This window comes from Phodopus roborovskii, unplaced genomic scaffold (genome assembly GCF_943737965.1).
Source record: "Phodopus roborovskii unplaced genomic scaffold, PHOROB, whole genome shotgun sequence".
Taxonomy (NCBI): Eukaryota; Metazoa; Chordata; class Mammalia; order Rodentia; family Cricetidae; genus Phodopus; species Phodopus roborovskii.
In genome coordinates this window covers 1094810-1121816 of record NW_026125489.1, presented here as the reverse complement: position 1 = coordinate 1121816, position 27007 = coordinate 1094810, and the positions used below count along the sequence as shown (strand labels likewise).

Genomic DNA, 27007 nt, shown 5'->3' with positions numbered 1-27007 from the left:
CCGGGGGCTCCCGCTCTCCGCGGCCGCGTCGGGCCGGGCGGCCGGCAGGGGGCGCTCCGCGGGCCGGGGCCGGGCCAGGCGGCGGGAGGCGGCGGCCGTGGCGGCGGGAGGCGGGCGGAGGAGGAGGCGGGAGCTGAGCGGCGCTGAGCGGCGCTGAGCGGGGCGGGCGGGCGGGCGGCGGCGGCGGCGGGGCCCGAGCCCGAGCCCGAGAAGATGGCGGTGCGGAAGAAGGACGGCGGCCCCAACGTGAAGTACTACGAGGCCGCGGACACCGTGACCCAGTTCGACAACGTGCGGCTCTGGCTCGGCAAGAACTACAAGAAGGTACGCCGGGCCGGCCGGGCGGGACAAAGGGCTCGCGGGCCGCCGCTCTCCCGGGGCCGGGGCCGGGGCCGGGGCCGGGGCCGGCGCACCCCGGGCCGCCTCGCCCGCCGCCCCGCGCCCTCCCGGCTCCCGGCGCCCGGCGCCCGGCCGCGCCCCTCCCCCACCGCGCCCTCTGCCCGCGCGGCTCGCCCGGGGCTCGGGGCGGCGGCCCAGGGCCCGATCGCCCTCGGCCTCGGCCTCCCGGTGCCGCCGCGCGCCTCCTCTCCGCCCCACCCCACCCCGCCGAGCCAGGTACCGGCGCGGCCCAGGCCTCCCTCCTCCCTCCCCGCTGCTTTGTGTCGGTCCAGACGCGGACGGAGAGAGCGGGAGGGCAGACGGGCGCCGGGCAGGCCGTGCGAAGCGTCTGCCTGGGGAAGGAATCACCTGTCTCCCTCCCGGGCCCCGGGCATCGGCCGCTCATGCAGACCTCCCCTTGGCTTCACGATAAAGTCGCCCTGCACCCCGGCCCAGGGTTTGAGGGCCGGAGGCTAGGATGAGCTTCAGATCGCCAGTCCCTACCCCCACCCCGTAACTGGAAATAATAAGGGTGGTGAACAAAAGGCATCAAGAAGCCCTACCTGTCTGTAAAACAAAAACAAAATTGAGATTTCATTCTGGTGTCTTCATTGTCTCTAGGCTTTATTTTTTTCCTTTCTTTTTCCTGGATATGGCCTGCTTCCTCACTACCCCTGGCTAAGGTTCCCCCCCCCCCTTATTTTCTTTTACAGCCCCCAGCTCTTCCTACCCCAGCTTTGCAGCCTGTCAGAATGTAGTGGTCAGCTTCAGAACTCCCCAGTAATCCTGGTTTGAGTTGGGGGTCTCTTGACAAACAGCTGTTGGCTCTGTGACTGCAGCATGGGGGTTCTGCTTCCCAGTCTGCTTTTGACCTTTTGAAGGGAGACCAGACTAGGGTCGTAGCCTATCGCCCCGAGGGGAGGGGATTGACAGCTGTGACCCGATTAGGCTTTCAAGTGCTGACCTCTTTGTCATTTACTTCACAGATCTTTTTACACCTCCCACCGAGAGGTGCTGACTCTGATTAGGGTAGAGGAAATGAGGGTCAAAAGGTAAAGAGAAAATTAGTTCCTTGGCTCAGTGAACAGAACAGAAAGGTAGGATTCCAGGTAGCGCCAGAAGGTAACGTTTGAGGTCATTGTTTCCCCCAGAAAAGGATAGGTAGATGTCGATTCCCTGCTTATCATCGGGCTGGGTGGGTGGTCTGCACTCCTTGCTAGGAAGGAGACCCTACAATGACAATCGTGTCCCCTTTCCGTAGTAGAAGCAAAATGTACGGGCTTAGTTTTGAAGTCAGCTTGCCCTGCTCGCCTCACGTAGCTCTCTTAAGATACCGTTATGGATGGGAGCCTGGTCTTTTATCGTGTTCCCCCGAGAAATACATTGTTGTGCCACTCAGAGCCTCAAAGGGATTTTTGTTGCCTTGCCTTGAACTCCATAAAGCTTCAAGATTTTACTGTAGGCTGGGGATGAGGCGGCCAGATATCGGGGTGTTGTGCAACTCGGACATCGGTGTGCAGCCTAAGGAGAGCACAAAGCTTCCCTTGCTGTCTGTCCCCAGTGCTGGCAACCTGGGCTGGTGGAGTAGCTTGCAGGAGCTGCTGGAACCCTCTTGCTATAGACAGACATGTGGGGAAGGGCACAGTTTTGTTTGTCGCAGGTGCTTCCAAGAACACGGGGACGAGAAATGGCAGGTGGTAGAGGACGTGTCTGCAGTCTGTTTCTCTCCCTTTCCCCAGTACATACAAGCAGAGCCACCGACCAACAAGTCCCTGTCCAGCCTGGTCGTGCAGTTGCTCCAGTTTCAGGAAGAGGTTTTTGGCAAGCATGTCAGCAATGCACCCCTTACTAAACTGCCGGTGAGTGCAAGGGATGGATCGCCAAACTGGAAAGGGGTTTTGTGGTTTTGCTTTAAGTTGGATGCCAGACTAATCTACATAGCAGTTCAGACAGACACCGTGTGCCGTGTTACGAGACCCTGTCTCAAAAGAAAAATAAATGCACCTGGTTTTTCTTCAAATTACGTAGTTTTGGTACAGTAATAGTCCCTGTTAGTAGCCAGGGCATTACAGCGTGAACTAGCTCCCAGCTGGCTATTCCCGTTGTTTTAGAAAACCCCTGTGCAACAAGTATTCTGAGAATGTGGGTTTAGTCCTCCGGGGCCCTTCTCATGGCTATGGTTTAAAAGGGCATGGCCTTTGGGAGCGGGAGAGATGGCTCAGTGGCTAAGAGCATTTGCAGAGGACCTGGGTATAGTCCTCAGTACCCACCTGGTGGTTCACATCTCCAGGGTTCTTCTGACCTTCATGGGCACTGATGTGATGCACTTGCAGGCAAAACACTCATACACATAAGATAAGTGAATCTTAAAAAGTAAAATAAAAGAGAGGTTTGAGGTCAGGTATGCCGGCACACATCTGATATACCCACCGCTTAGAAATCTGAGTCACAGCCAAGCATGATAGTGCACACCTTTAATCCAGCACTCGGGAGGCAGAGGCAGGTGGATCTCTGTGAGTTCCAGGACAGCCAGGATTACACAGAGAAACCTTGTCTCCAAAACAAAAATTAAAGTCTGACTTAGGAACATTGCAGGAACATTCAAGCCAGCCTAGGAAACTTGACAACACCCTGTGTTAAAATATCAGAAAAGGGGACTGGAGATAAAGCTCTGGTGGCGTACTTGCCAGCCTGTGAGAGCCCAGAATCGAAACTTCAGTGCCACAAAGGGGGTGATGGCTCAGTGGGTAAAGTGCTCAGAACTGGCCCCTTGAACTAACTACCCACATGCTAGAAGGAGAGAAAACGCCCTGTGACCTACACATACACACACACACAATATACATACACACACAATACACATACACACACAATACACATACACACATATACACACACAATACACATACACACACATATACACACAATACACATACACACATATACACACACGATACACATACACACACATATACACACACAATATACATACATACATGCAGAGATATACACAGACAATACACATACACATATACATACATACAATATACATACACACAATACATACTCAGTATACATACAACACACACAGTATACATACATGCAGAGATACATGCACACACAATACACATACACACACAATACACATACACATATACACACAATATACATACACATAATACACAGTATACATACAACACACACAGTATACATACATACATGCAGAGATACATGCACATACATATACACACACAATATACATAAATGCACTACATATACACACAATACACACACATATATACACACATACACACAATATATATACATACATGGAGAGACACATGCACACTCATATACACACAATATACATACACACATACACAATACACATACACACAATATACACACATATACATACACACATACATACACATATACACACAATATACACACATATACACACAATACACATACACACACATAATAAATTAATGCATGTAATTCCTTAAAAGAGGCAATGAGACTTAGATTTGCATAAACGTGTGTTTTGTCCTGGTTCTGCCATATAATGGTTGTGGGGCAGCCTTTTTGAGTCTCAATAACTTCGTCTTTAGTGTTTCTTCAGTAGTACGTGAGGTAATCCACTAGAGGGCTTGGCCCAAAGTGACATTTTTCTTAATGAATATTGGTTTCTTTTCTAACCTTTTCCAGGTTATATGGTACAATAACATGTGGGTAAAATGTTTTCAGTTTTGCGGGACAAGCATAGAGGCCCACGCCTTTAATCTCAGTACTCAGGAAATAGAGGCAGGGGAATTGCTGTAAGTTCAATCCAGCTTGGTCTACTTGTGAGTTCTAGGCCAGCCAGGGCTACATAGTGGGACACTGCTTTAAAAAACAAAGAAAGAAAACAAAACATTTGAAAGGAGATAAGTTCAGAGTGGGATTTTTGTGGCAGGTTTTGTATGTGACAAAAATAAAAAAAAATTTACAATTTAACTTACACTTCTTCCCTGTCTCAATTTTATAGATCAAATGTTTCCTAGATTTCAAAGCAGGAGGGTCCCTGTGCCACATTCTTGCAGCTGCCTACAAATTCAAAAGCGACCAGGGATGGTGAGATGCCTTCTCTCTGCTTTTTATGTTTAGTTTGGAGAAAATTTGCAAGTGTCCTGGAGTCCTTCTGAAGCCAGAGAACGCATTAGAAATCCCATGTGTCTTTTGTTTTGATAGACCAGAAAAATAGATGGTATAGTCAGAATAGTCCCCACAAACTAGTGAATGGGTATGGAGTGTCTGGGAAGAGGGTTTTTAGGCTGGCATCTCATACTTTGTCCTTTTGATTTAATGCATAGAATGACTCATGCAGTTGAGATCAGGAACCCTTCGTTCCCTGTGAATTGGGCAAAATTTGTGACAAGATTATCTCCTAATTTTCCCTCTTAAGTTCCATACCAAACTGGGAGTTGGTGGCACAGGCCTTTAATCCCTGCATTCAAGAGGCAGAGACAAGTGGATCTCTGTGAGTTTGAGGCCAGCCTGGTCTACAGAGTAGTAGTTTCAGGAATAGCTGGGGCTGATATTCAGAGGAACTATCTGGAAGAAGAAGTTATGTATGCTTGGGGCTAAAGACATGGCTCAGTGGTTAAAGCACTGGCTGCTCTTGCAGAGGACATGGTCCCATTCCCACATGGCTGCTCACAATCTTCTGGAACCCCAGTTCCAGGAGACCCAGTGGCCTCTTATGATCTCCTCAGGCATTGCATTCACATGGTGCTTACAAGCAGGCAAGACACCCTACACATAAAATAAAAGTATAACTTAAAATCAAAAGAAAAAAGTCCTGTACCCTCGCCTTTTCCACAGACACAAACCATAACTTACTAGATTATTGTCCCTTTACAAGGCGGCGTTACGATTTCCAGAATCCATCCCGCATGGACCGCAATGTGGAAATGTTCATGACCATCGAGAAGTCCTTGGTACAGGTAACGTTCAAGCCCATCCCCATTCATTTCCCTTTCCGCAGTAGGAGTATAAAATAGTCTTTCTCATCTCATCCACTTGCCCTCACAGAATAATTGCCTGTCTCGACCTAACATTTTCCTGTGCCCAGAGATTGAGCCTAAGCTGCTGGGGAAGTTAAAAGACATCGTTAAGAGACACCAGGTAAGTGTGAAGGAGGGCAGGTCGGTCAGGGTTCCGAACTCCTGACTGGGTTACCCACTGTCACCACTGTACACCTCATCCTCTCTGGCACTGTGGCCCTCTCTACTCTCAGGCCTTTAAGCAGCACTTGTCCCGATTTTCATCCCCGTTCCCGTTCCCAGGCTTGATAGAGTTGTCACTGCCCCTTGCCACTGCATTGGCCTGGATGAAGGGGACATCTCCCACTGAACCAGACAGACCTGACTTCACATAAATGCAACCCGGAATCGGGTGCTGTGATGAGCACTGTCACTTGGGAAGTGGAGGCAGGGCGGTCAGAAGTTGAAGTCACCCCGTGGGCTATAAAGCGACCACAGCAAAATCTCCGTTCTTTGGAATTACTTTTTATTTGTTTGTTTGTTTGGGTTTTCAAGACAGGGTTTCTCTGTGTAGCTTTGTAGATCAGGCTGGCCTGGAACTCAGAGAGATCCACCTGCCTCTGCCTCCCGAGTGCTGGGGTTAAAGCATGTGCCACTGCTGCCTGGCTGGAACTACTTTTTAATGAGAAGTGGGTATTATGGACAGACAGACACATAGTCCACTTTAAATTTCCTATGGGTATGGCTGGGGAGATGGCTCTCAGTGCGTGTTACGAAAGCATGAGGAACTGAGTCTGGATCCTCAGGACACATGTAAAACCTGTGTGTTGTGGTTCGTACCTATGACTCCAGTGCTGGGAGGTAGAAGCAGGTAGATCCAGGGGGCTTGTTAACCGGCTAATCTGAAATGTCAGCTCCTGGCTCACTGTCTCAGAAAAATAGGGTGGAGACTAATAAAGGGCACTTATAGTTGACCTCTAGCTCTGCACAGTCAGGCAGTATACACCACACACACCTCTCCACTATGTAGGGTACCCACACAGAGGGTTGTCTGTGGGGATATTTAACCCGTTGGCTTTTCTCCAACGCTAACATAGCATTACCACTGTGTTTCTTTGCCACTTAAGTGATGCTGCTAGAAAATACAAACTAATTTTAATGCCGCTGCAAGAAAGATGTAGTCAGATGGGCAGGTCTGTGCTTACATTTTAATTCTTGTATTTATGTGCGAGAGTAATTCAAAAGGAAGTCGATGTGCCTGCTTTTCCTTGTGCTATCCAGGGAACCGTCACCGAGGATAAAAGCAACGCCTCCCATGTTGTGCATCCTGTCCCAGGGAACCTAGAAGAAGGTGAGATGGGGCTTTCTTGTCCCCTGTTGTGGTGGCTTGGCTCGTGGATGTAGGATGAGTTTGCTCACCATACACAGCTGAGGTTCTGAGCATCGGAACCCTGAATCCCCACCTCATGGGTCCCTGCTGGGACAGGCGGGCACTTAGGTAGAGCCTTTGTCTGGTCACTGTGCTTCTCTCCAGCTCATCGCTCCCTCTTCTCTGTCCTCAGAGGAATGGGTGCGGCCAGTCATGAAGAGGGACAAACAAGTTCTTCTGCACTGGGGCTACTACCCTGACAGGTGAGGACGGGGTCTCAGGGCAGTCAGGGAAGCAGCAGCCAGCAGACACACAAGCTGTCCGGCAGAGCAGGAAGGCACTGTTCCGGGTTGTTTGCTTCCTTATTTGGAATTTTTTTTGGGGGGAACAAAATTTTGCTTACATAATCCAGGCTGGCATGGAACTTGCTATGTAGATCAGGCTGGCCTCAAACTTGTAGCGATGATCCTACCTCAGCCTCCTCAATGCTGGTTTTAAGGCATGCGCCACCACACTGGCTTTTGTGTGTATGTTTGTTCCCTTTTCTTTGTTTGGTTTTGAGTTTTTTAGGTTTTTTTTTTATTTTATGTGTATAAATGTTTTGCCTACATATACGTATGTAAACCATGTATGTGCTTAGTACCCACAGAGTTCAGAAGAGGCGTCAGATTCCCTGGAACTGGAGTTACAGGTGGTTGTGAGCCACCATGTGGGTGGTGGGAACTAAAGCTAGGTCCTCTACAAGAGCAGCTGGTGCTCTTAAATACTTAGGTGTCTTTAGCCACCTTTTTGGTGTTTGTTTTGAGACCAGCTCTTACTACCAAGCTGATCTGCAACGCCTGCCTTAGCTTCCCCGGTGTTTGAATTACCGAGGAGCCACCGTGCCCAGTGTCCAGTTCCTGTATTTATTTTGTTTTGAGACAGGGTCTTACTACATAAATTTGGCTGATCTGGGACTCACCATGTAGACCAGGCTGACCTTGAACTCACAGAGATCCGCTTGCCTCTGCCTCCCAAACCCTGGGGTCTAAAGGCATGTGCCAACACTGCCTAGCAATATTTAAATGTGTTTCTGCTCTGTGTATGTATGTGTGGGGGTGATGGGATAACCTCAAGTTCATCCTCAGGGATGCTGTTCACTTCCTTTGAGACAGGGTCTCTCATTGGCCTGGAACTCACCAATTGTTGTACACTGAATGGCCAGAGGGCCTTGGGGAAGTCTACTGTCTATCTTTAAGGCTCTGAGGTTGCAAGCATAAGCCACCATGGCCTAATGTTCGCTTGTTTGTTTAGTTTTATGTGTATGAGTGTTTTGGCTGCATTTATGTGTGTGCACCACATGCGTGCCTGGTGCCTGCAGAGGTCAGAAGAGGGTCCTGGAGATCCTCTTGAGCTGGAATTATAGATAGTTGTGAGCCATCGTGTGGGTGCTGGGAACTGATCCTGGGCCCTCTGCCAGAGCAACAGTTGCTCTTAACTGCTGAGTCATCTCCTCAGCCTCATGCCCAGAATTTTTATATAGATAGGTTCTGGGATAGAAGTCAGGTCTGTATGCTTGCTTTATCATTCCCAGGTCAGTGTAATTCCTTTTCTATCATGCATGCATACATGCATACATACAGTTTGTTTAAGACAAGGTCTGGCTTACAGCCATAGCTAGCCTGACTTACTCTGCAGACCAAACTAGCTTTGAACGAACAGAGATCCACCAGCCTTTCCCTCTTGAGTGCTGGGATTAAACGATTGCTCTACCATCTGCGTGTGTGTGTGTGTGTGTGTGTGTGTGTCCTTGTGTGCACGAGCATGTGTATATGCAGGGACACATGGGGAGCCAATGCATCCATTACATTACACTTTGGGACTCCAGGGATCCAGCTCTGGCACCAGGCTTGTATGGCAAGCACTTGTATGCACTGAGCCATCCCGCCGGCTTTGATCTAAAACAAAGGCAAGCATTGTCACACAGCTGTAAGCTCAACACTCGAGAAGCCAAAGAAAAAGAGGATTAAGAGTTCAAAGTCATCCTCAGTTTGCTGGAAAGTTTAGGGCCAGCCTAAGCTATGTGAAATCATGTCCCAAAACAAAAGTTAAAAACGTGTAATTCTAGGAAAATGTTTCTGGAAATGTATATAATGACCCTGGGCTATTATGGAGCCTTTGAAAATAATATGGATAGTTTATAGGCAAATTTAAGTGAGACATGTAGGTTAGCATCTGTAGTTTCAGATACTGAGACAAGAGGGTCATTTGACCTAGTACTTCTAAGTCCTCAAGGAGATGTGGTATAACCTCCCTTTTGGGGGAAAAAAAAGTAACATGATTTTTAAAAGTTACCAAAGAAAACATCAATACCAAGTATAATATAATTGTAATTCTTTTTTCGTTTGTCTTTTTGTTTTTGTTTTTCAAGACAGGATTTCTCTGTGTAGTCCTGGCTGTCCTGGATCACTGTAGACCAGGCTGGCCTCAAAGGCACAGATCCACCCGCCTCTACCTGCCGAGTGCTGGGATGAAGGGTGTGCCACCACCAGGCATAGTTGGAGTTTTGTTTTTTTTTTTTTTTTTTGAAGGCGTGGTACGAGGTAATGCAGATATCCAAGAATCACTATGTGACCCAGGCTGACCTCAGACAAAAGGGAATCAATCCCCTGTCTCAGATTCCCATAGACACCTATGCTAGATTATTTTCATAGGTTTTTTTTTTTTTTTTTTTTTTTTTTTTAGTTTTTTTTCTTCTTCTGTGTTTTTGTTTGTTGATTGGTTATTTGGTTTTGAGGCAGAGTATCACTATGTTCCTTTTAGGCTATCTCAGACAAGATTTTCCTGCCTCAGCTTCTAGAGTGCTGGGATTGTAGGCAGCACCACCAAGACTGGCTTTATTGTTTTTGTTCCTGTTTTGTTGTTGATCGTTTCTGGACTCCGGGAGCCTGTGTTGCTCCACAGTTACACACCACTGAGCTACCTCTAGCCCTTTTGCATTTGCTGGCCTTGAACTTGCATCGATTTTCCTTCTTCAACCTCCTGAGTGCGGAAATTATAGGCATAAGTCGCCACACCCAGCAGCTTGAAATATTTCATAATATGCTTTTATTGCTTTAAGGTAAAAAGAATCCCAATTTCATTGGACAAATCAACAGCTGAATATTTTTTGTGAATGGAAAAGGCAGGCCTGGGTAGAGCTTGTTAGCACCATCTCTGTGCTTTGGAAGAAAACAGAAATGTGCAGGACTATACCTGTGTCCACCACCCTGTCCCGTTACCTGTTCCTGATGCTGAATCTCTTCTGACAGTTATGATACGTGGATCCCAGCTAGTGAAATTGAAGCCTCTGTGGAAGATGCGCCAACTCCCGAGAAGCCAAGGAAGGTGAGCTTTTCTAACCCTGACCCTGAAGAACCCAGGGCCTGACCGCTCTGTCAAGGGAGCAGGCCTCTGTGCACTTGGGCTTATTATGTGGAGAGTTTCCGGACAGAGCCATGGCTTCTAGATATCCTCCAGCATGACCTGCCTTTGTACTTCAGGTTCATGCCAAGTGGATCCTCGACACAGACACTTTCAATGAATGGATGAACGAGGAAGACTATGAAGTCAATGACGACAAAAGCCCTGTTTCCCGACGGAAGAAGATTTCAGCTAAGACACTGACAGATGAGGTGAAAATTCTGCTCCTTTTTCTTAAGCTCTTAGCTTACACCTCAGGACCAGCCTCAGTGGGAACTAGAGGCTGACATTCATCCCAGCTCTCTGATGTGCAGGTAAACAGCCCGGATTCGGACCGACGGGACAAGAAGGGAGGCAACTATAAGAAGAGGAAGCGCTCTCCTTCCCCCTCACCAACCCCAGAAGCTAAGAAGAAGAATGCTAAGAAAGGGTATGCAACCTCTCACTTCGGCCCACTGCACTGTCCTCGTGGTGCGTGTCAAAGTCGCTGCCCCGGGCTGGGCGTGAGAAGAGGGTGAAGGAATCTCCATGTGCTTACTTGGTGGTTTGAGCCCAGTCATCATGAAATTGAAGGGAGGCTTAGCCGCCCAACAGAGAGCCTTCTGCTCCCCATCACTGAGCATGCGCCGGTGTCTGCCCCGCCCAGCCCCGCCCTCACAGTTCTCTTTTCCTTCCCAGACCCTCCACACCTTACACCAAGTCAAAGCGAGGCCACAGGGAAGAGGAACAAGAAGACTTGACGAAAGACATGGATGAGCCCTCTCCAGTCCCAAACGTGGAAGAGGTGACACTTCCCAAAACAGGTATGGGCCAAGCTGAGCCCCCAGGCCATCCACCCCTACCCTTCCGCAGAGCTGCTTAGTGAAGTTACCATTGCCCTAAGAAATCTGTTTTATGTCCATGTCTGATATGGAAATACTGTCAGTTCTGTTCCAAGGATCAAACCTAGGACCTGTGCCTTAGCAAATGCTCTGCCACTGAGCTACAGCCCTACCCCTCCAAACCCTGTTGTGTATGTGTGCACTCATATACAAGCATACAAAGGCCAGTGTTCAACTTCAGGCCTCGTTCCTCAGGGGCCTGTACCTTGTGTTTTTAACAGAGAGAGAGAGAGAGGGAGAGAGAGAGAGTGTGTGTGTGTGTGTGTATGTGTGTGTGTGTGTGTACTTGCCACAGTGCGTGTGTGCAGATCAGAGGACACTGTGGGAGTTGGTTCTTTCCTTTTCCCATACTGGTTCCAGGGATTGACTGACAATTAGTACCTTTACCTACTGCAGCATCTTGCCCACCCCCCACCTTGTGTCCAGAGACCTGGGACTTCAGGATTAGGCTTGTCCGATTTGCCAGTAAGCCCCAGGGACCTGTGTTTCTCCACTCCCCCAGTGCTGTGATGATAAGGTCACGCCACCATGCCTGCGCCTAGCATTTTACATGGGTACTAAGGGTTGATCCAGTCTTCAGAATTGTGCAATAAGTACTTTATTGCTGAGCTATGTCTTTACTCTAATAACTTTTGAATATACATTCCCACCAATAAACCATATTTCAAGACAAATTGTGCAAATTACACTACCTAAACATTACTTTAGGACCACTATAAAACACATACAAACATTATCATTTAAAAAAGGGGTTGGGCAGGGCTGGAGAGATGGCTCAGTGGTTAAGAGCAGTTACTGCTCTTGCAGAAGACCCAGGTTTGATTCCCAGCACCCACAATGGTGGTTCACAACTGTAAAATTCCAGTACCATAGTACCCAACACCCTCTTCTGGCACTGCATATCAAAAATACTCATAAAAAGTTATTTATGTATTCATTTATTGTTTTGTATTTCAAGACAGGGTTTCTCTCTGTATCCTGGCTGTCCTGGAACTCATTTTGTAGACCAGGCTACCCTCAAACTCAGAGATTGCCTGCCTCTGCCTCCCAAGTGCTAGGATTAAAGGTGTGCACCACTACTGCTTAGCAGGATTTTTCTCTGATGGGGTGTTTTTGGCCATGTGAAAGTAAAATCTGTTGGCTTTAAAAGCATATGTTCTCACAAACACATAGAGATATACATAAATAAGGATAAGTATTTCTAAATAATGGAACCGAGCCAGTGTGATGGCTCTGTGGCTAACAGTGCTTGCCACTCTAGTCAAGGATGAGTTTGAACCCAGGAACCCATAGCCAGATTCAGTATCTTGTGTCTGTGGTTCTAGCAAAGCAGGCTTCTGTAGGAAGCAGAGCAGCAGAAACGACGGAGAGACCCTGCCTCAAAACAAGGTGTGAGGAGAGCTGACGGCTTCCGCACCTGCGCCATGGCTCATGCTTGTACACACACACAAAACCAATCAGCCTGTCTGTCTTTTTAAAAAAGTGTTTTAGGAAGTTTATTCCACATCCCGCCTCAGTTCCCCCTCCTCTCCTCCCAGGGTCCTCCACCCCATTTATCTTTTTAAAGAAAGTAGCTAGACTTCTAGCTAATTAGAGTGCTTGCCTAGCATGCATGAAGGCCATATCCTAGTGTTTAGCACTGAGCTGCAGCCCTGTTATTCCAGCATGAGAGATGCGGGAGACTCGGTAGTTGAAGGCCAGCCTGGGATGTATGAGACCCTGTCTCGACAATAAAATGAAAAGTGCTCTACAGAGATGAGTCAGCACGAGGACCTGAGTTTGGATCCCTAGTGCCGTATAAAATGCCTAGTGTGGCACTTTGTGCCATGATTCCCGTGCTGAGGTGGAGGCGGGAGGAACCCAGGGTCTTGCTGGCTAGTCATTCTAGCTGAATCAGTGAGCTCAGGACCAATGAGAAACCCTGCTTGAGAAAATAAAGGAGAGGGACACCAGATCACACCAGTACAGACCCCTGACCGCCACACAAACACACACACCCTTAATGCACACAGTCAAGAAATTTGAAATTGTTGTTTGTTTTTCGAGACAGGGTTTCTCTAGCTTTGGAGCCTGTCCTGGAATTTGCTCTGTAGACCAGGCTGGCCTCAAACTCTGCCTCCCGAGTGCTGGGATTAAAGGCGTGCGCCACCACTGCCTGGCTGTGAATTTTCTTAAAACTGTTGGAGCTAAAAGTGGCTCAGCACCAGGAGTGGGTGCTGTGCTTGCAGAGAACCTGGAGTCCCCAGTGCCCACATCAGATGGCTTACATTAAAGAATCAATCTCCAGGGGACCCAGGGCTCTCTTCTGGCTTCCAGGGGCACCTTTACACGTGTTCACAGGCATACTCACATGCATACACAGGTATGCATCCAATTATAAAGCAAATACTTTTTTGGAAAAGACTGTAAAGGGCAGCGGGAACAGTTCTACAGAGAAGCCTGTGTTTCTTCTGTATTTTGGCGGGTCACGTGTGGTACACTGTATGAGGCTACTTTCTTCAGAGGCCACTGCACCTCTGTGCTGGTTTGCAGTTTCTGTCCTGACCACTAGCTTCAAATACAGTGCGGAGATGAGAGTTGGGAGGCTGTTTCCTCCTGAGCCTTTGTGTATGAAATTGAGGTTATCGTTTGCTTTGAAATGTTCAAGATTAGGTTAGGGGTGCAGCTTACTGGAGCACCTGCTGGTGGGTGCAATCCCCAGCACTGCAGACAGGCATGCTAGCACATGATTTTAAATCCCAGCACTCTGGAGGCAGAGGCAAGGGGACCTCTGTGAGTTGGAGGCTAGCCTGGTCTACACTGAGAGTGTCAGGACAGCCAGATTCCATAGATCCTGTCTCAAAGATAAATAAAGTAAACTAAAAATAAATTAAGGTCTGGCTAGGTGTGGTGGCACACACCTTTAATTCCAGCACTTGGGAGGCAGAGGCAGGCTGATCTCTGTGAGTTCAAGTTCAGTCTGATCTACAGAGTGAGTTCCAGGACAGCCAGGGCTACATAGTGAAACTTCATCTTGAAAAAACAATAATAATATTAACTAATTAAGATCTAACTATTCAACTAGGCCTGGTAGCATAGCATAGGTTTATAACCCCAATTACTTGCAAGGCTGAGGCAGGAGGGATGTAAGTAGTACAAAGCCAACCTGGGCTACACAATGACTCCTATATTAATGAGACTCTGTCTCAAAAGAAAAAGCAAAGTCAAGTAAAGCATACTAGTTCATATCTGTAATCCTAGCACTTGGCAAGCAGAAGCAGGTTAATCAGTTCAAAGCCAGCCTTAGGCACATAGTGAATTAAAAACCAACCTGAGCTGCTTGAGTCTATATTTCTTTATATATTAGATATATATATAATATTTAATATTATATTAATATATATTATATATATTATATTTATATATATATAATTTTTAATGTATTTTATGTATGTGGGTGTTTGTCTGCATGTACATCTGTACACCAGAAGAGGGCATCAGATTCTGTGGGCCCTCGGGAGGCAGAGGCAGGAGAATCATAGGAGTTCATATGTGGTATCATGTACACATAGATAAGGCTGCTAAATGAAATCGTTAGTTGGGTAAGGCAGTGAATTAGCAAGTGTGTTTCACGGTTTTTTGAGAAAGCAAGGTATGTAAAACTGCTAACAGTTGAGAAGTGAGGGCTTGATTGTGGCCAACATGTCTAACACAGCGGCTCTTTCTCCTGGCAGTCAACACTAAGAAGGACTCGGAGTCGGCCCCGGTCAAAGGAGGCACCATGACTGACCTGGGTAAGACAGGGAGCCTTAAGGCGGGCTGTGCTGGAGGCAGGGAGAGCCCAGCTCACCTCCCCAGGCTCTGGCTCCCCAGGCTCTGGCCTTACCTCTGCCTCTGCCTTTTTTCCCTTCCAGATGAACAGGAGGATGAAAACATGGAGACGACGGGCAAGGTGGAGCCAGTGTGGAGAGGCTCTACCTCTCTGTGGGATTGTGACTAGAGTTCCTTCTGCCTGGGCTTTTCCCACCGTAGAGTAAACTAGCTGTTGCTCAGTGCTGCAGCCACTCAGCCCCAGGGCCCATGGTGCTCGCCCTCGCCACCTGTTAGTGTCCATGCTCCTGGGTGTAGGAGAAGCTGAGGGAGCTAGGCGGGGAGGGGAGCCGAGTGTCCAGCAGCCTCCATGCTCATAGGACGAGGATGACAGCAGCACGGGCAACAAAGGGGAGCAGACCAAGAGCCCAGACCTGCACGAGGACAACGTGACTGAACAGACGCACCACATCATCATTCCCAGCTACGCCGCCTGGTTTGACTACAACAGGTATTGCGCCAACTTCGCCTTCATAGCTCCTTCCCGTGTGCCAATCCTATCTCCCACACAGGAGATGTTTGTGCCTCAGTGAGGCTGACGGCGCACTTCCTTCCGGCTCCCCGCTACGGTTTAGGGCTGCTTACCGACCCCACTCCCCGTAAAAGGGCTTCTCTTCCACCACTAATGCCTTCTCCTTAATCCATGGTGATTTCTCTTGCAGCGTTCACGCCATTGAACGGAGGGCTCTCCCTGAGTTCTTCAACGGCAAGAACAAGTCCAAGACCCCAGAGATGTAAGACTGCAACTCATGGCTTTGTTTGGTGTTCTCTCTGCACTCACCCAGATTTAGCAACATCCATCCAGGCTCTCCGTTAGGTGTACAGAGACATGACAGATGCCACAGGCCAGCCACAGCAGAACATGCTAGAACATGTTCTTAGGGGCGCCTGAGGAGATAAAGGAGAACATGGTCTTCTGTGTACGACAAGTACCATTGCCCCCACCCTTCAAATGCTATAACAGATGCAGAGACGTTCCGTCCATGATTGTTACCTGAAACACACACAACGAGTGGCTGCTAGCATATACAGCAACTTTACTTAAGATGAATATGACTATGCCTAGGTTGAAATTCTGTTGGAAAACAAGCTAAGATCAACCCTGGTGGCTCACATCCATAGTCCTCGCACTTGGGAGGCTGAAGCAAGAACTCCGATTTGAGACCAGTGTGGGCTTCTAGCTAGGCTTTCTCAAGGGGAAAAACAAGGATAGGGATGAAAAGGAAGGTCCAATTCTGAGAACCACGAGCTCCAGTGGCACTCTAGAAGAGTGGTGTGTAACCCAGGGTTGGGGCTGGAGAATGTTGCTCCATAGTAGAGCATGTATGTGTCTGGCATGCACAGGAGCTCTATCCTAGCAATCACGCATGCCAGATCTCTGCAGAAGCAGGCAGAACTCTATAATTTTGAGTCTCATCTACACAGGTCAGCCAGGGCCAGATAGTGAGACCTGATCTCAAAAGTAATAAAATGACAGCTTTAGGGCTTGTACGTTGCTGTTTATTGCCTCTGATAAGTGCTGTTTTCCATGTGTCATGTAGGACACACTATCTCCTGACAGCTTCCCACCTTGAGCCCTCTGCAAACATGTTATTCATTGGTCTCTCTGGCTCTTCTGAGATGCCTGGCTTGGACCTTGTCTGTGGTTAGGGGTATTGGGTGAGCACAGCAAGGTGAATGAGACTGAGGCCAGGGTTCCTGCGTATCTGCGGCTGCTGCTCAGCCTCCCCTCTGTGGGGTCATCTTTTCACAATTGTCCCTTTCTCCATAGCTGGGTGTGGGTCTCTTTCTCCTCCTGAGTTTCTGTCTGATGAGGCTGATAACTTTATCTCTAGTTTACAGACTAGGATCTGGGGGGAGAGGGGGACAGATGATGTAAGTCAGTTGAGTGAGCTCACACAGCTAGTAAGTAAAACCAGGGTCTGGATCATTGTCCTGGCTCACATTCTCAGATTCTATACTTTATAACAGCTACCTTCTAAATATTTAGATTGATTTTTTTTTTGTTTTTTTTTTTTTGTTTGTTTGTTTGTTTTTTTCTCAAAACAGGATTTTTCTGTGTAGCCTATGTTCTCCTGGAACTCACACTGTAGATCAGGCTAACCTTGAACTTAGAGAGATCAACCTGCCTCTGCTACCCAGCAATATTTATTTTATTTTTTAAATTATTGTGTGTGTGGGTGTGTGCATGCGAATGCTGCCCCCACAGAGGCCGGGAGAAGGCGTTGGATCAGTCGGAGCTGGAGTTACAGGCCACTGAGTGGTTGAGCATGCTTCCGGGGTCTGCAACCTGCAGCCCGGCAGCTGTCGTTTTTTTGAGCCACTGTACCCAGACACAGCTAGTTCTCCACAGACATCCTGTGTGGCACATAGGGGTCTTATGTTTCAGATAATTTGAGAACAGTATCATGATAAGACTGGCATCTGCTTTAAATCTTTCTAACTTCAAAATATAAATGCTATCTGTAATCCCAGCATTTGAGCAGCTGAGGCAAGATCACGAATTCTAGGCTGCAAAGCAAGTTCCAGACCAAGCTAGATGGCTTGGTGGGTAAAAGCCCCCGCTGCCAGACCTGACAATCCAGGGTCCACGCGGTGCTCGTGCATGCATACATAAAATTAGTAACTAAAACTGAGTGGAGAAATAATAGTGGGAGTGAGAGAGCTTAACGGGTGCCCAGCAGACTCCAGGTCTGACCTGAGTTTGGTCTCTGGGCCCCACACGATGGCAGGAGAGAACCAACTCCTGAGCGATGTCATCTGACCTCCACATGTGTGCTGTAGGCTCCAAATGCCTTCATGCAGAGAATAGGTAGATGCAAATAAATTAATACAACTACTGTATCGAAAAACTAACTTTAAGCCGGGCAGTGGTGGCGCAGGCCTTTAATCCCAGCACTCAGGAGGCAGAGGCAGGTGGATCTCTGTGAGTTTGAGGCCGGCCTGGTCTACAAGAGCGAGTGCCAGGACAGCCAGGGCTACACAGAGAAACCCTGTCTCCAACAAAAAACCAAAACCTAACTTTAAATAATATAGTGTTAAACATTGGTAATCTTAACACTTGGGGGGCAGAGGCAGGAGGATTGGCAGTTCAAGGCTGTCCTTAGCTATCTAGCAGATTTAAAGCCAGCTTGGGCTACATGAGACTTTGACTCTAAGTAAGTAAGTAAATAATTAAATGTCAGAGCGGTGGTATATGATCTCAGCCTTTGGAACATGGCGTTGTGCTGCAGGACCAAGTTGAAGGCCAGCCTGTATTACACAAAACTCTGTCTCAAAAACGATAAGTTAAAAAACCATAAATAAAAATTTTAAGAACCAAAACAAAAAGCAACCCTTGAAGGCTGGTAAGATGCCTCAGTGGTGAAGGGCCCGGCTGCTCTTGTAGAGGACCCAGGTTTAATTCCCAGTACTCATGTAGGGACTCAACATCTGTTTGCAACTCCAGTTCCTGGGGAGCTAACAACCCCTTTTGTCATGCTTGGGTACCAAGTGTGCATGTAGTATACAGACATAAGTGTAGGCAAAACACCCATACACACACATAAAAAGCAGCTAGGCCGTGTTGGCACACATCTTTAATCCCAGTACTTGAGAGGCAGAGACGGGCGGATCTCTGCAAGTTCGAAGCTAGCCTGGTCTACAGATTGAGTTCCAGGACAGGCTCCAAAGCTACACAGAGAAACTGTCTTGAAAAACAAAAACAAACAGACAAAAAAGCAGCAATCCTTTACAGCCCTTTTCCAGCATCAGGGTGACTGGCTGATTGCATGGATAAGGACTTTGATTTTTGATTTAGTGTTTGGGAAACAGGCATCTTTTTTCCTTACCTTTAGATTATTGTTTCAAAAGTTGGGTAAGATGAGCATGATGATCCGTCCTGTAGCCTCAGCACCTGGGAGGCTAGGAATCCCAGGTAAAATTAAGGGATGGTTCGTTTAATTAAAAAAGCCACCAAGGAGAATACAGGCGGCATTTGTATTTTAGGTGTATTATTTTGTGTGTGTTTAGCTTGCATGTTTGTATGTGTACCACTTGTGCCTGGTGCTCATGGAGTTCAGAAGAGGGCGCCAGATTCCCGGGAACTGGAATTACGGGTGCTTCTGTACCACCATATGGGTGCTGGGAACTGAACCTAGGTCTTTTGTACTCCTAACCACTGGGCTGTACTCCTAACCACTGGGCTACCTCTCCAGCCCCCAGCTTGTCAGGAGGGGTCATTAGTACTTTTACAATTTTTCCTCTCCTTGGGCCTCAACGAACATTAATTCTCTTCCTCTTATTGGTCTTCCTGACTCTTCTAAGCTACCTGGCATATCGAAACTTCATGATTGATACTTACCGACTGAATCCCCAGGAGTATCTAACATCCACTGCCTGTCGGCGGAACTTGGCAGGTGATGTCTGCGCCATCATGAGGTGGGTCTTCTGAGGAGAGAGATTGAGAGGACGTCAGTCTGTGTGTCTTGGCAGGGACATAGAGAATAAGCAGGAAAAGATACCTGGGCAAAGGTATCTGTCATAACAGGACTTAGGGGGCTGGAAATGTGATATAAAGGTGACAGAGGGCTGTGTTCTTAGCCGAAGACAGCTGGATGAACTTTACTAGCTGTCTGGTCACTAGAATGTGGGCATGGAGAGAAGTCCAGGCTGGGCTGTGTAGCTGGGCTCCACTGCCGGGTGTCACTGTGGGCGATGAGTGGGTGTCAGCGGGATCCCTCCTCCTCTCTGGCTTTCCCATGTGGCCCAGCCTCCCTTTCTCTCACAGGGTCCATGCCTTCCTGGAACAGTGGGGTCTCATTAACTACCAGGTAGATGCCGAGAGCCGGCCTACCCCAATGGGGCCACCCCCCACCTCTCACTTCCACGTCTTGGCGGACACACCATCAGGGCTGGTGCCTCTTCAGCCCAAGACCCCACAGGTAGGGCGAGGGGCGCTGGGGACAAGGGTGAGTGGGTAAGGCTGGGCTTCTTTGCACTTTTCCTTTTCTGTTTACTTTTTTTATTTTTGTATTTTTAGAGTAATGATTCAGGAGTGTGGCAGGGATTCTCTGAGCATGAGTTGGAAGGGACCACAGGAATCAGCCCATGTGTTTAGCACCTTCTTTTAGCCCTGATACCTGAGCTGTAAGCACTTGTTGAGGGAGAGAAGTTGCTCCTCATCCCAGGGGACAGACAACTAATGTAGGAGATGGAACAGATAGAGAAGTCACTTGTGATAACTCATACGAAGTTTTTATACTTTGCCATCTTTCCCATATTTTTTTCATTTTTGCCTCATAAATATTGTCATGTTCATTTTTTCCCATTTCCACTTCATACATTATTTAAAGAGAAGAAAACATTGTGTGGCTCACACAAAGATTCTGACTGAATCTAGGGTTAGGATGCACTGTCCAGCTCCTCAGAGTCTGTGACGATACATGCGATACAAATGTCTATCATGCCAACTACATGTCTAATTAATCATGGAGGCATCATGGGACAGTGGCATGAGTGTTCCCAGAGCTTGTGGCCGCCCAGCATTTGATCTTTAGGCCTCCAAGGCCTGGCCTGGCCATTTCCTGCCCAGCTTCCGTGACGCCAAGCTCTGTCCCCCAGGGCCGCCAGGTTGATGCTGAGACCAAGGCTGGGCGGAAGGGCAAAGAGCTGGATGACCTGGCGCCAGAGACGGCTAAGGGCAAGCCAGAGCTGGTAGGTGGGGTGCAGACCCCGCTGGGCTGTTTATTTGCCCCTTCACTGGGGGACCCCCGCCTGGGAAGAAGAGGCAAGACCAGAGGAGCTGCAGTAGGAAGGGAGGAAGTCCCGCCAGGCATCCCTGGCTTCGGGAAGGAAGCTCCTTCTCTCTCTCTCTCTCTCTCTCTCTCTGTCTCTCTCTCTCTCTCTGCCTCTCTCTCTCTCTCTCTGCCTCTGGCCCCTGTGGCCACTTAACATTCACTTCTTTTTTTTTTCTCCCCCTTCCACAAATAGCAGAGCTCTGCTTCCCAGCAAATGCTCAACTTTCCTGACAAAGGCAAAGAGAAACCAACAGACATGCAGAACTTTGGACTGCGCACAGACATGTACACAAAGAAGAATGTGCCCTCCAAGGTATGAGGTGTGGCCAGCCTGGGCTTGAGCCCCTGCTCTCCACATAGCTTCCTCTGTCCTGAGGTGCCTCTGTTTCTCTCCAGGGCAAAGCTGCCGCCAGTGCCACTCGGGAGTGGACGGAGCAGGAGACCCTGCTGCTCCTTGAGGTAACTGGGGCAAAGCACAGAGAGCTCTGCTTTGGGGACAGACGCCAGCCTGTGCATGGGAAGCACTCGTGCAGTCTGGTCCCATCACACCTGTCCCGGGAACAGCTTTAGGTCCGGGGTCTGGGCCTTTTTGTAACCCATACTCTTTCTTAGTGTGTTATTTGGAGATACCCCTTGGGTCCAGCAGAGTACAGAAATAACCAGAGCACAAAGAGCTTTCAAGCCAGATGCCCATAGAGGGATGGGGAGTCTTGACCTCCAAGGAAGCAGTGAAGTAAGCAGAGTTGTGTGCCCACCACTCCCACCAGGCTCTGGAAATGTACAAGGATGACTGGAACAAAGTGTCTGAACATGTGGGAAGCCGCACGCAGGATGAGTGCATCTTGCATTTTCTTCGCCTTCCCATTGAAGACCCATACCTGGAGGACTCGGAGGCCTCCCTAGGCCCTCTGGCCTACCAGCCCATCCCCTTCAGTCAGTCGGGAAACCCTGTTATGAGCACCGTTGCCTTCCTGGCTTCTGTCGTCGATCCCCGAGTTGCCTCTGCTGCTGCAAAGTCAGCCCTAGGTAATCTGGGGGAGGGGCAGCCTTCTTAGTGTGCTTTTACAGGGTTAGATGCTCTCGGAGGGGCCTCAAGTCTGGCTGCTCTGCTGGCCTTGTCTGTTGCTGCCTTAGTTCAGGCCCCTGTCTAACTCCATGTTGATCTTAGAGGAAGACAGGTTTATAGAAAGCTTGCACGGGGTTGCCAGAACTGCCCACCTGCTCCGTCCCAGCCTCTCCCTGTCTGGGTCTTACAGAAGAGTTCTCCAGAATGAAGGAAGAGGTGCCCACAGCCCTGGTGGAAGCCCACGTGCGGAAAGTGGAAGAAGCAGCCAAGGTCACAGGCAAGGCAGACCCCGCCTTTGGTCTGGAAAGCAGCGGCATTGCGGGAACCACTGCTGATGAGCCTGAGCGCGCTGGTGAGCACGAGCTTCTAGACTTCTTCCCATTCACTGAGCCAGATCCAGCTGTTCCCCTGTGCTGTGCCCGCCCTGGTCTCGCCCAGCACAGCACAGGGGGACAGAAAACCCTTCGTGAGGCCACTAGAGGGAATCCGGCTTCCTTCTACCCGTCTCGTCCCTGAGGCTTTGGCTACTGGAAAGTTGTCACATAGATGGAACTTATCAGACTTCTCTCCCTGCTTTCTTTCTCCATGGGTCCAGAGGAAAGCGGTACTGAGGAGGCTCGGGGAGAGGGCCTGACATCAGATGAGAAGAAGGAGCCTAAGGTACAGAGGGAAGGGCCTGGGTCTGGAAGAGGCTGCTGAGTGCAGCCTGTGGTGATCTGGGGTCCAGGGGAGGGCGGGCTCCTGCAGTGAGGGTCACAGTGGGGCTGAGCAGATGTTCAGTGGGTGAGGGTACTTGTTCCACAAATCTGAATTAGAGTCCCTAGCACCTATATAAAAAAAGTTTGGCATTGTTTTACGTGACTTTCAGCCTGTTGTGGGGCCCATTGGAGGGTGGCCCTGTCTTACACCCAGTGTCCTGCTCCGGCCTTGGCATGTACACGCCCACAGAGATACATAAATAAAGAGGTTGAGTCAGTCACCAGCCTTGGCCCCTCTGAGAACGGCATCCTCTGAAGTTTTCCTTTCTTCTGGAACTGCAGGAGCCACGGGAAGGACCGGGGGCTGCAGAGGAAGACGCAAAGGAGGAAGCCAATGAGGCTCCCAAGAAGGATGAAGAGAAAGGGAAAGAAGGGGACAGCGAGAAGGAGTCTGAGAAGAGCGATGGGGACCCGATAGGTAAGCTGCCCACCATGGCGAGCGTGCACAGGCCCGGGATGTCCCATTAAAAGGCTAATCCTGCCTCTGTCCCGGCACAGTCGATCCCGAGAAAGACAAGGAGCCAAAAGAAGGGCAGGAGGACGTCCTGAAGGACGCGGTAGAGTCAGAGGGGGAGAGGAAAACAAAGGTGGAACGAGACATTGGTGAGGGCAACCTCTCCACAGCTGCTGCCGCTGCCCTGGCCGCCGCTGCAGTGAAGGCCAAGGTGAGGGCGGTTCTCGGGGAGCAAGGCCCAGTCTTTCACCTCCCCTCTCACCCCTTAAATGGTGGCGGCCTCTTCCCTTTACTCTTGTCCTGAACGAGTTAGTCATCTCTTCAAACATTTAAAATCTCTTACCATGGGCTATTTTTTAGCCCTTTCATTTCTTTTACTCCTCTTGTCTCTTGCTAGTATTTTTCTACATGCTTTTTATTTAAAAAAAAAAAAAAAATTACAGTTGTGAGCATAGCTACTTCCTTCTTAAACCTGCCAGCCTCTGTCCTTCCCTCTCTCTGGAGTGTCTGCAGCTGAGTCCTCTGGCTGACCTGTCACACTCCTTGCCTAGCACCTGGCTGCTGTTGAGGAGAGGAAGATCAAGTCGTTGGTGGCTCTGCTGGTGGAGACTCAAATGAAGAAACTAGAGATCAAACTCCGCCATTTTGAGGAGCTGGAGACGATAATGGACCGGGAACGAGAAGCAGTGAGTAGCATCCAGCAGGAGTCTGGAGCCCTGCCAGAGGCTGGGCTTAGGGGTCCTGAGGCTGACGGGACATCTCAGCAGAGGGTTGTAGGCCAGGGAACCTAGAAGCTGTCATCCACAGGTGGGCCACCAATGAGGCTTTTTGACTGCTACATCTCTAGGTCTGGCTTCAGCGTTTGCCTCTTACTAGATTCTCATAAAGCTGAGTGCCTGCCCGGTGGGTGGTGGTGGCGCACGCCTTTAATGCCAGCACTCGGGAGGTGAGGCAGGTGGATCTCTGAGGTCGAGGCCAGACTGATCTACAGAACAAGTTCTAGGACAGGCTGCAAAAGCTACAGAGAAAAACCCTGTCTAAAAAAGAAAACAAACAAGTAAAGATAAAACTAAGTGCTGGGAGATTCTGAATAAAATCAAAATTCAGAGGCCAGTGCAACGGTAAGTTTATGGCTGATTTTGAAGGAAGAAAACTTGAGTTGAGTAATACAGAGCCACACCACATCAGCTCCAGTGCACTGAAGAACAATGGATACTGGGAGGGAGACTTGCCCATCTTAGACTTTGTCAAGGAGGACAAGGAAGCCAAGGTTTAGTCTTGGGGAGACACCAGCTTGGGAGATGGGTCTTTAAAAAGAAAAAGTGGGCCAGGCATTTGCCCAGGTGTCTTATGGGACCCGGTGACAGTTTTCCGTCGGCACTGGCAGCTGGAGTATCAGAGGCAGCAACTCCTGGCCGACCGACAAGCCTTCCACATGGAGCAGCTCAAGTATGCGGAGATGCGGGCCCGGCAGCAACATTTCCAGCAGATGCACCAGCAGCAGCAGCAGCAGCCGCCACCCCTGCCGCCGGGCTCCCAGCCCATACCGCCAGCCGGGGCTGCTGGGCCACCCACAGCCCATGGTCTAGCTGTGGCTCCCACAGCTGTGGGTCCTGCTCCTGCAGGCAGTGGGGTCCCTCCTGGAAGCTTGGGTCCTTCTGAACAGATCGGGCAGACAGGCTCAACTGTGGGGCCACAGCAGCCACCAGCAGCTGGAGCTCCCCTGCCTGGGGCAGGCCCACCAGGGGTACCCCCCCCTGGACCCCATGGTGAGTATGAGTGCTGCCATCTTTGTCGGCTGTAGAGAGCCAGGCAAACGTTCTGGTTTCTTGAAGGGAAGATCTGATGGGGTAGTTTCTACAGGTGGGCACCACTATATTCTGTCCCCAAACCAGCAGGGATATTTTCCCAAACACAGCTATCTGGAGTCTATTTGAAGAGTTTACCACTTATTGTAGTGTCAGGGAAAGGGGAGGTGGCGCGAGCTCATGCTTTGTGAGGCTGGAGCTGGTACGTAAGGGTTTACTCCTCTTATCTCTGTGTTCTCTTTGTTTCCAGGCCCCGCACCGTTCCCCAACCAACAAACTCCTCCCTCAATGATGCCAGGGGCAGTGCCAGGCAGCGGGCACCCAGGCGTGGCGGGTAATGCTCCTTTGGGTTTGCCTTTTGGCATGCCGCCTCCTCCTCCTGCTGCTCCATCCATCATCCCATTTGGTAGCCTAGCTGACTCCATTAGTATTAACCTTCCCCCTCCTCCTAACCTGCATGGGCATCACCACCACCTCCCGTTTGCCCCGGGCACTCTCCCCCCACCTAACCTGCCTGTGTCCATGGCGAACCCTCTACATCCTAACCTGCCGGCGAACACCACCATGCCATCTTCCTTGCCTCTCGGGCCGGGGCTCGGATCCGCCGCAGCCCAGAGCCCTGCCATTGTGGCGGCCGTTCAGGGCAACCTCCTGCCCAGTGCCAGCCCACTGCCAGGTGAGAAGGGGCCAGGAGGGGGCAGGGGTGAGGGAGAGGGTTCCACACGGCGGGAGGGAAGGCAAAGGGTTAGGCGCTAGAATTTCCACAACTGATGTCAACATTCTGGTAAAACCAGAGTACAGGAGGAAGGGCCTCTTTGCCTTGCCTGGCCTCCGTTTCCCAGTTTGGCAGCTGCCACCTCTGGGATGACGTTGGGGCCTTTCACTGGTGGGTCATGGAGGAGTCCAGTGGCACAGAGGACCTCAGCTGTAAACCTGGAAACTAGCTACCCATTCGCATGACAATGGCACACTCCTTTGCTTGTTCCCACCACATTCAGATGCCCCATTTAGAGTCCTTGGGGGCAGGAGGATGGTTTGGGGTATAGGAGATTTCCCCAGTGTCAGGTGGAAAAGAGTATTGGGAAAAGAAGTTAAACAGAGTGGGTACTTCATTCATCTACCCACCCACTGCATGCCATGCCCAGTTCTGTGTGTGTGTGTGGAGCCCGGGGCTGGATCCCTGCCCCTGCTTGCTCTGGCTCACTTGTCTTCTTTTCTCCACAGACCCAGGCACCCCCCTGCCTCCAGACCCCACAGCTCCAAGCCCAGCAGGCACGGTCGCCCCTGTGCCTCCTCCACAGTGAGGAGCCAGCCAGCCTTCTCTCCCCTCACTCCCTGTGGAGATGAGTTCCAGGGACAGCCCCCCCCACCACTGGGACTACGTAAGGAAAGCTCTTCCTGCCCTTCACCGCCCCCACCATGCCCAGCTGAGGTGTGCAGTTTTATACCCAGTTCTTACTTACGGACTTCTGACTAAAAGATGTTTCTAATGCCTGGGAGAGGATAGGATGGAGATGGTGCCCTCAAAGGAAGGGCTAGGGAAAGATGTTTATACTAACCACTTCTGAGGGCGGGCATACCCCCTTCAGACTTACTTACTGCAGTTTTGAAGTGGATACCGAGAAAACAAGCCCTTTAAAAGGGAGATTTTTAAAAAGACACATTGGAGCCCACAAGAAAGTAACTTTTTTTTTTTTTTTTTTTTTGAAGGGGAAGGGCGGGTTTTAAGAGGAAGTGAGGTTTGGGGTGAGCTATGGGGATGGAATAGGGTACCAAGCCTGTCTTCTTGCGCCCCTTGGGGGTACTGAGTCAGCCCCTCCCCCATTCCAGTCCATGCTAACCCTTCCTGCTGCTCGTCATTGTTGCTGTTTTAGGCCACCCCAGCTCAGCCAATGACCTTTCCCTCTGAATGTCAGCTTTGTGTTTGTTTTTTAAAAGTCACCTGCTTAGTTGATGTCAGCGTATGTGTATTTGGTGGGGAAACGTTTGGGGGGATCCCGTGGTAGGTCATAGACGAAGGGCCACAATGGAGGCTGTTCCTCTGCTTCCCTGGTTGAGCGGTAGAGGACATGGAAAAGGGAGCTCTAAGAGGATGGGAGTCTGCAAACCCTGGAAGTCTGAAAAGCTCCTAAGCACTCTGCTAACTCGTGCCCTCTCCCTCCAAGCCTGGCAGAGCCTCCATAGCTGGGAGTTGCCCAA

General features: G+C 49.7%; 1 protein-coding gene across 6 annotated transcripts; it reads left to right on the top strand.

The window, feature by feature from the left end:
- Positions 1-165: 165 nt before the first annotated feature.
- Smarcc2 (SWI/SNF related, matrix associated, actin dependent regulator of chromatin subfamily c member 2) lies at positions 166-26762 on the top strand. Of its 6 annotated transcripts, none has more exons than XM_051176051.1 (29): positions 180-324; positions 2118-2237; positions 4409-4494; positions 5285-5366; positions 5455-5547; positions 6687-6756; positions 6968-7037; positions 10065-10140; positions 10296-10427; positions 10530-10645; positions 10894-11018; positions 14810-14869; positions 14990-15027; positions 15266-15396; positions 15608-15679; positions 19251-19364; positions 19714-19867; positions 20547-20639; positions 20919-21035; positions 21119-21181; positions 21490-21748; positions 21979-22140; positions 22384-22448; positions 22829-22964; positions 23045-23211; positions 23552-23686; positions 24388-24769; positions 25059-25484; positions 26033-26762. In XM_051176051.1, the coding sequence occupies exons 1-29, from the start codon at positions 214-216 to the stop codon at positions 26110-26112; spliced, it is 3735 nt and encodes a 1244-aa protein (XP_051032008.1). In that variant the 5' UTR covers positions 180-213; the 3' UTR covers positions 26113-26762. The 6 variants fall into 6 exon arrangements, with proteins under 6 accessions (XP_051032013.1, XP_051032008.1, XP_051032010.1 ...); XM_051176053.1 differs by having other exon boundaries at positions 20916-21035; positions 25059-25142; XM_051176050.1 differs by having other exon boundaries at positions 20916-21035.
- The last annotated feature ends 245 nt before the right edge of the window (positions 26763-27007 follow it).

Coding starts and splice junctions, on each gene's coding strand:
- Smarcc2 (XM_051176050.1), top strand. CDS start 214: ATGGCGGTGCGGAAGAAGGACGGCGGCCCCAACGTGAAGTACTACGAG. Junction 6,757..6,967: donor CCCAGGGAACCTAGAAGAAG/GTGAGATGGGGC, acceptor CTCTGTCCTCAG/AGGAATGGGTGCGGCCAGTC. Junction 25,485..26,032: donor CAGTGCCAGCCCACTGCCAG/GTGAGAAGGGGC, acceptor TTTTCTCCACAG/ACCCAGGCACCCCCCTGCCT.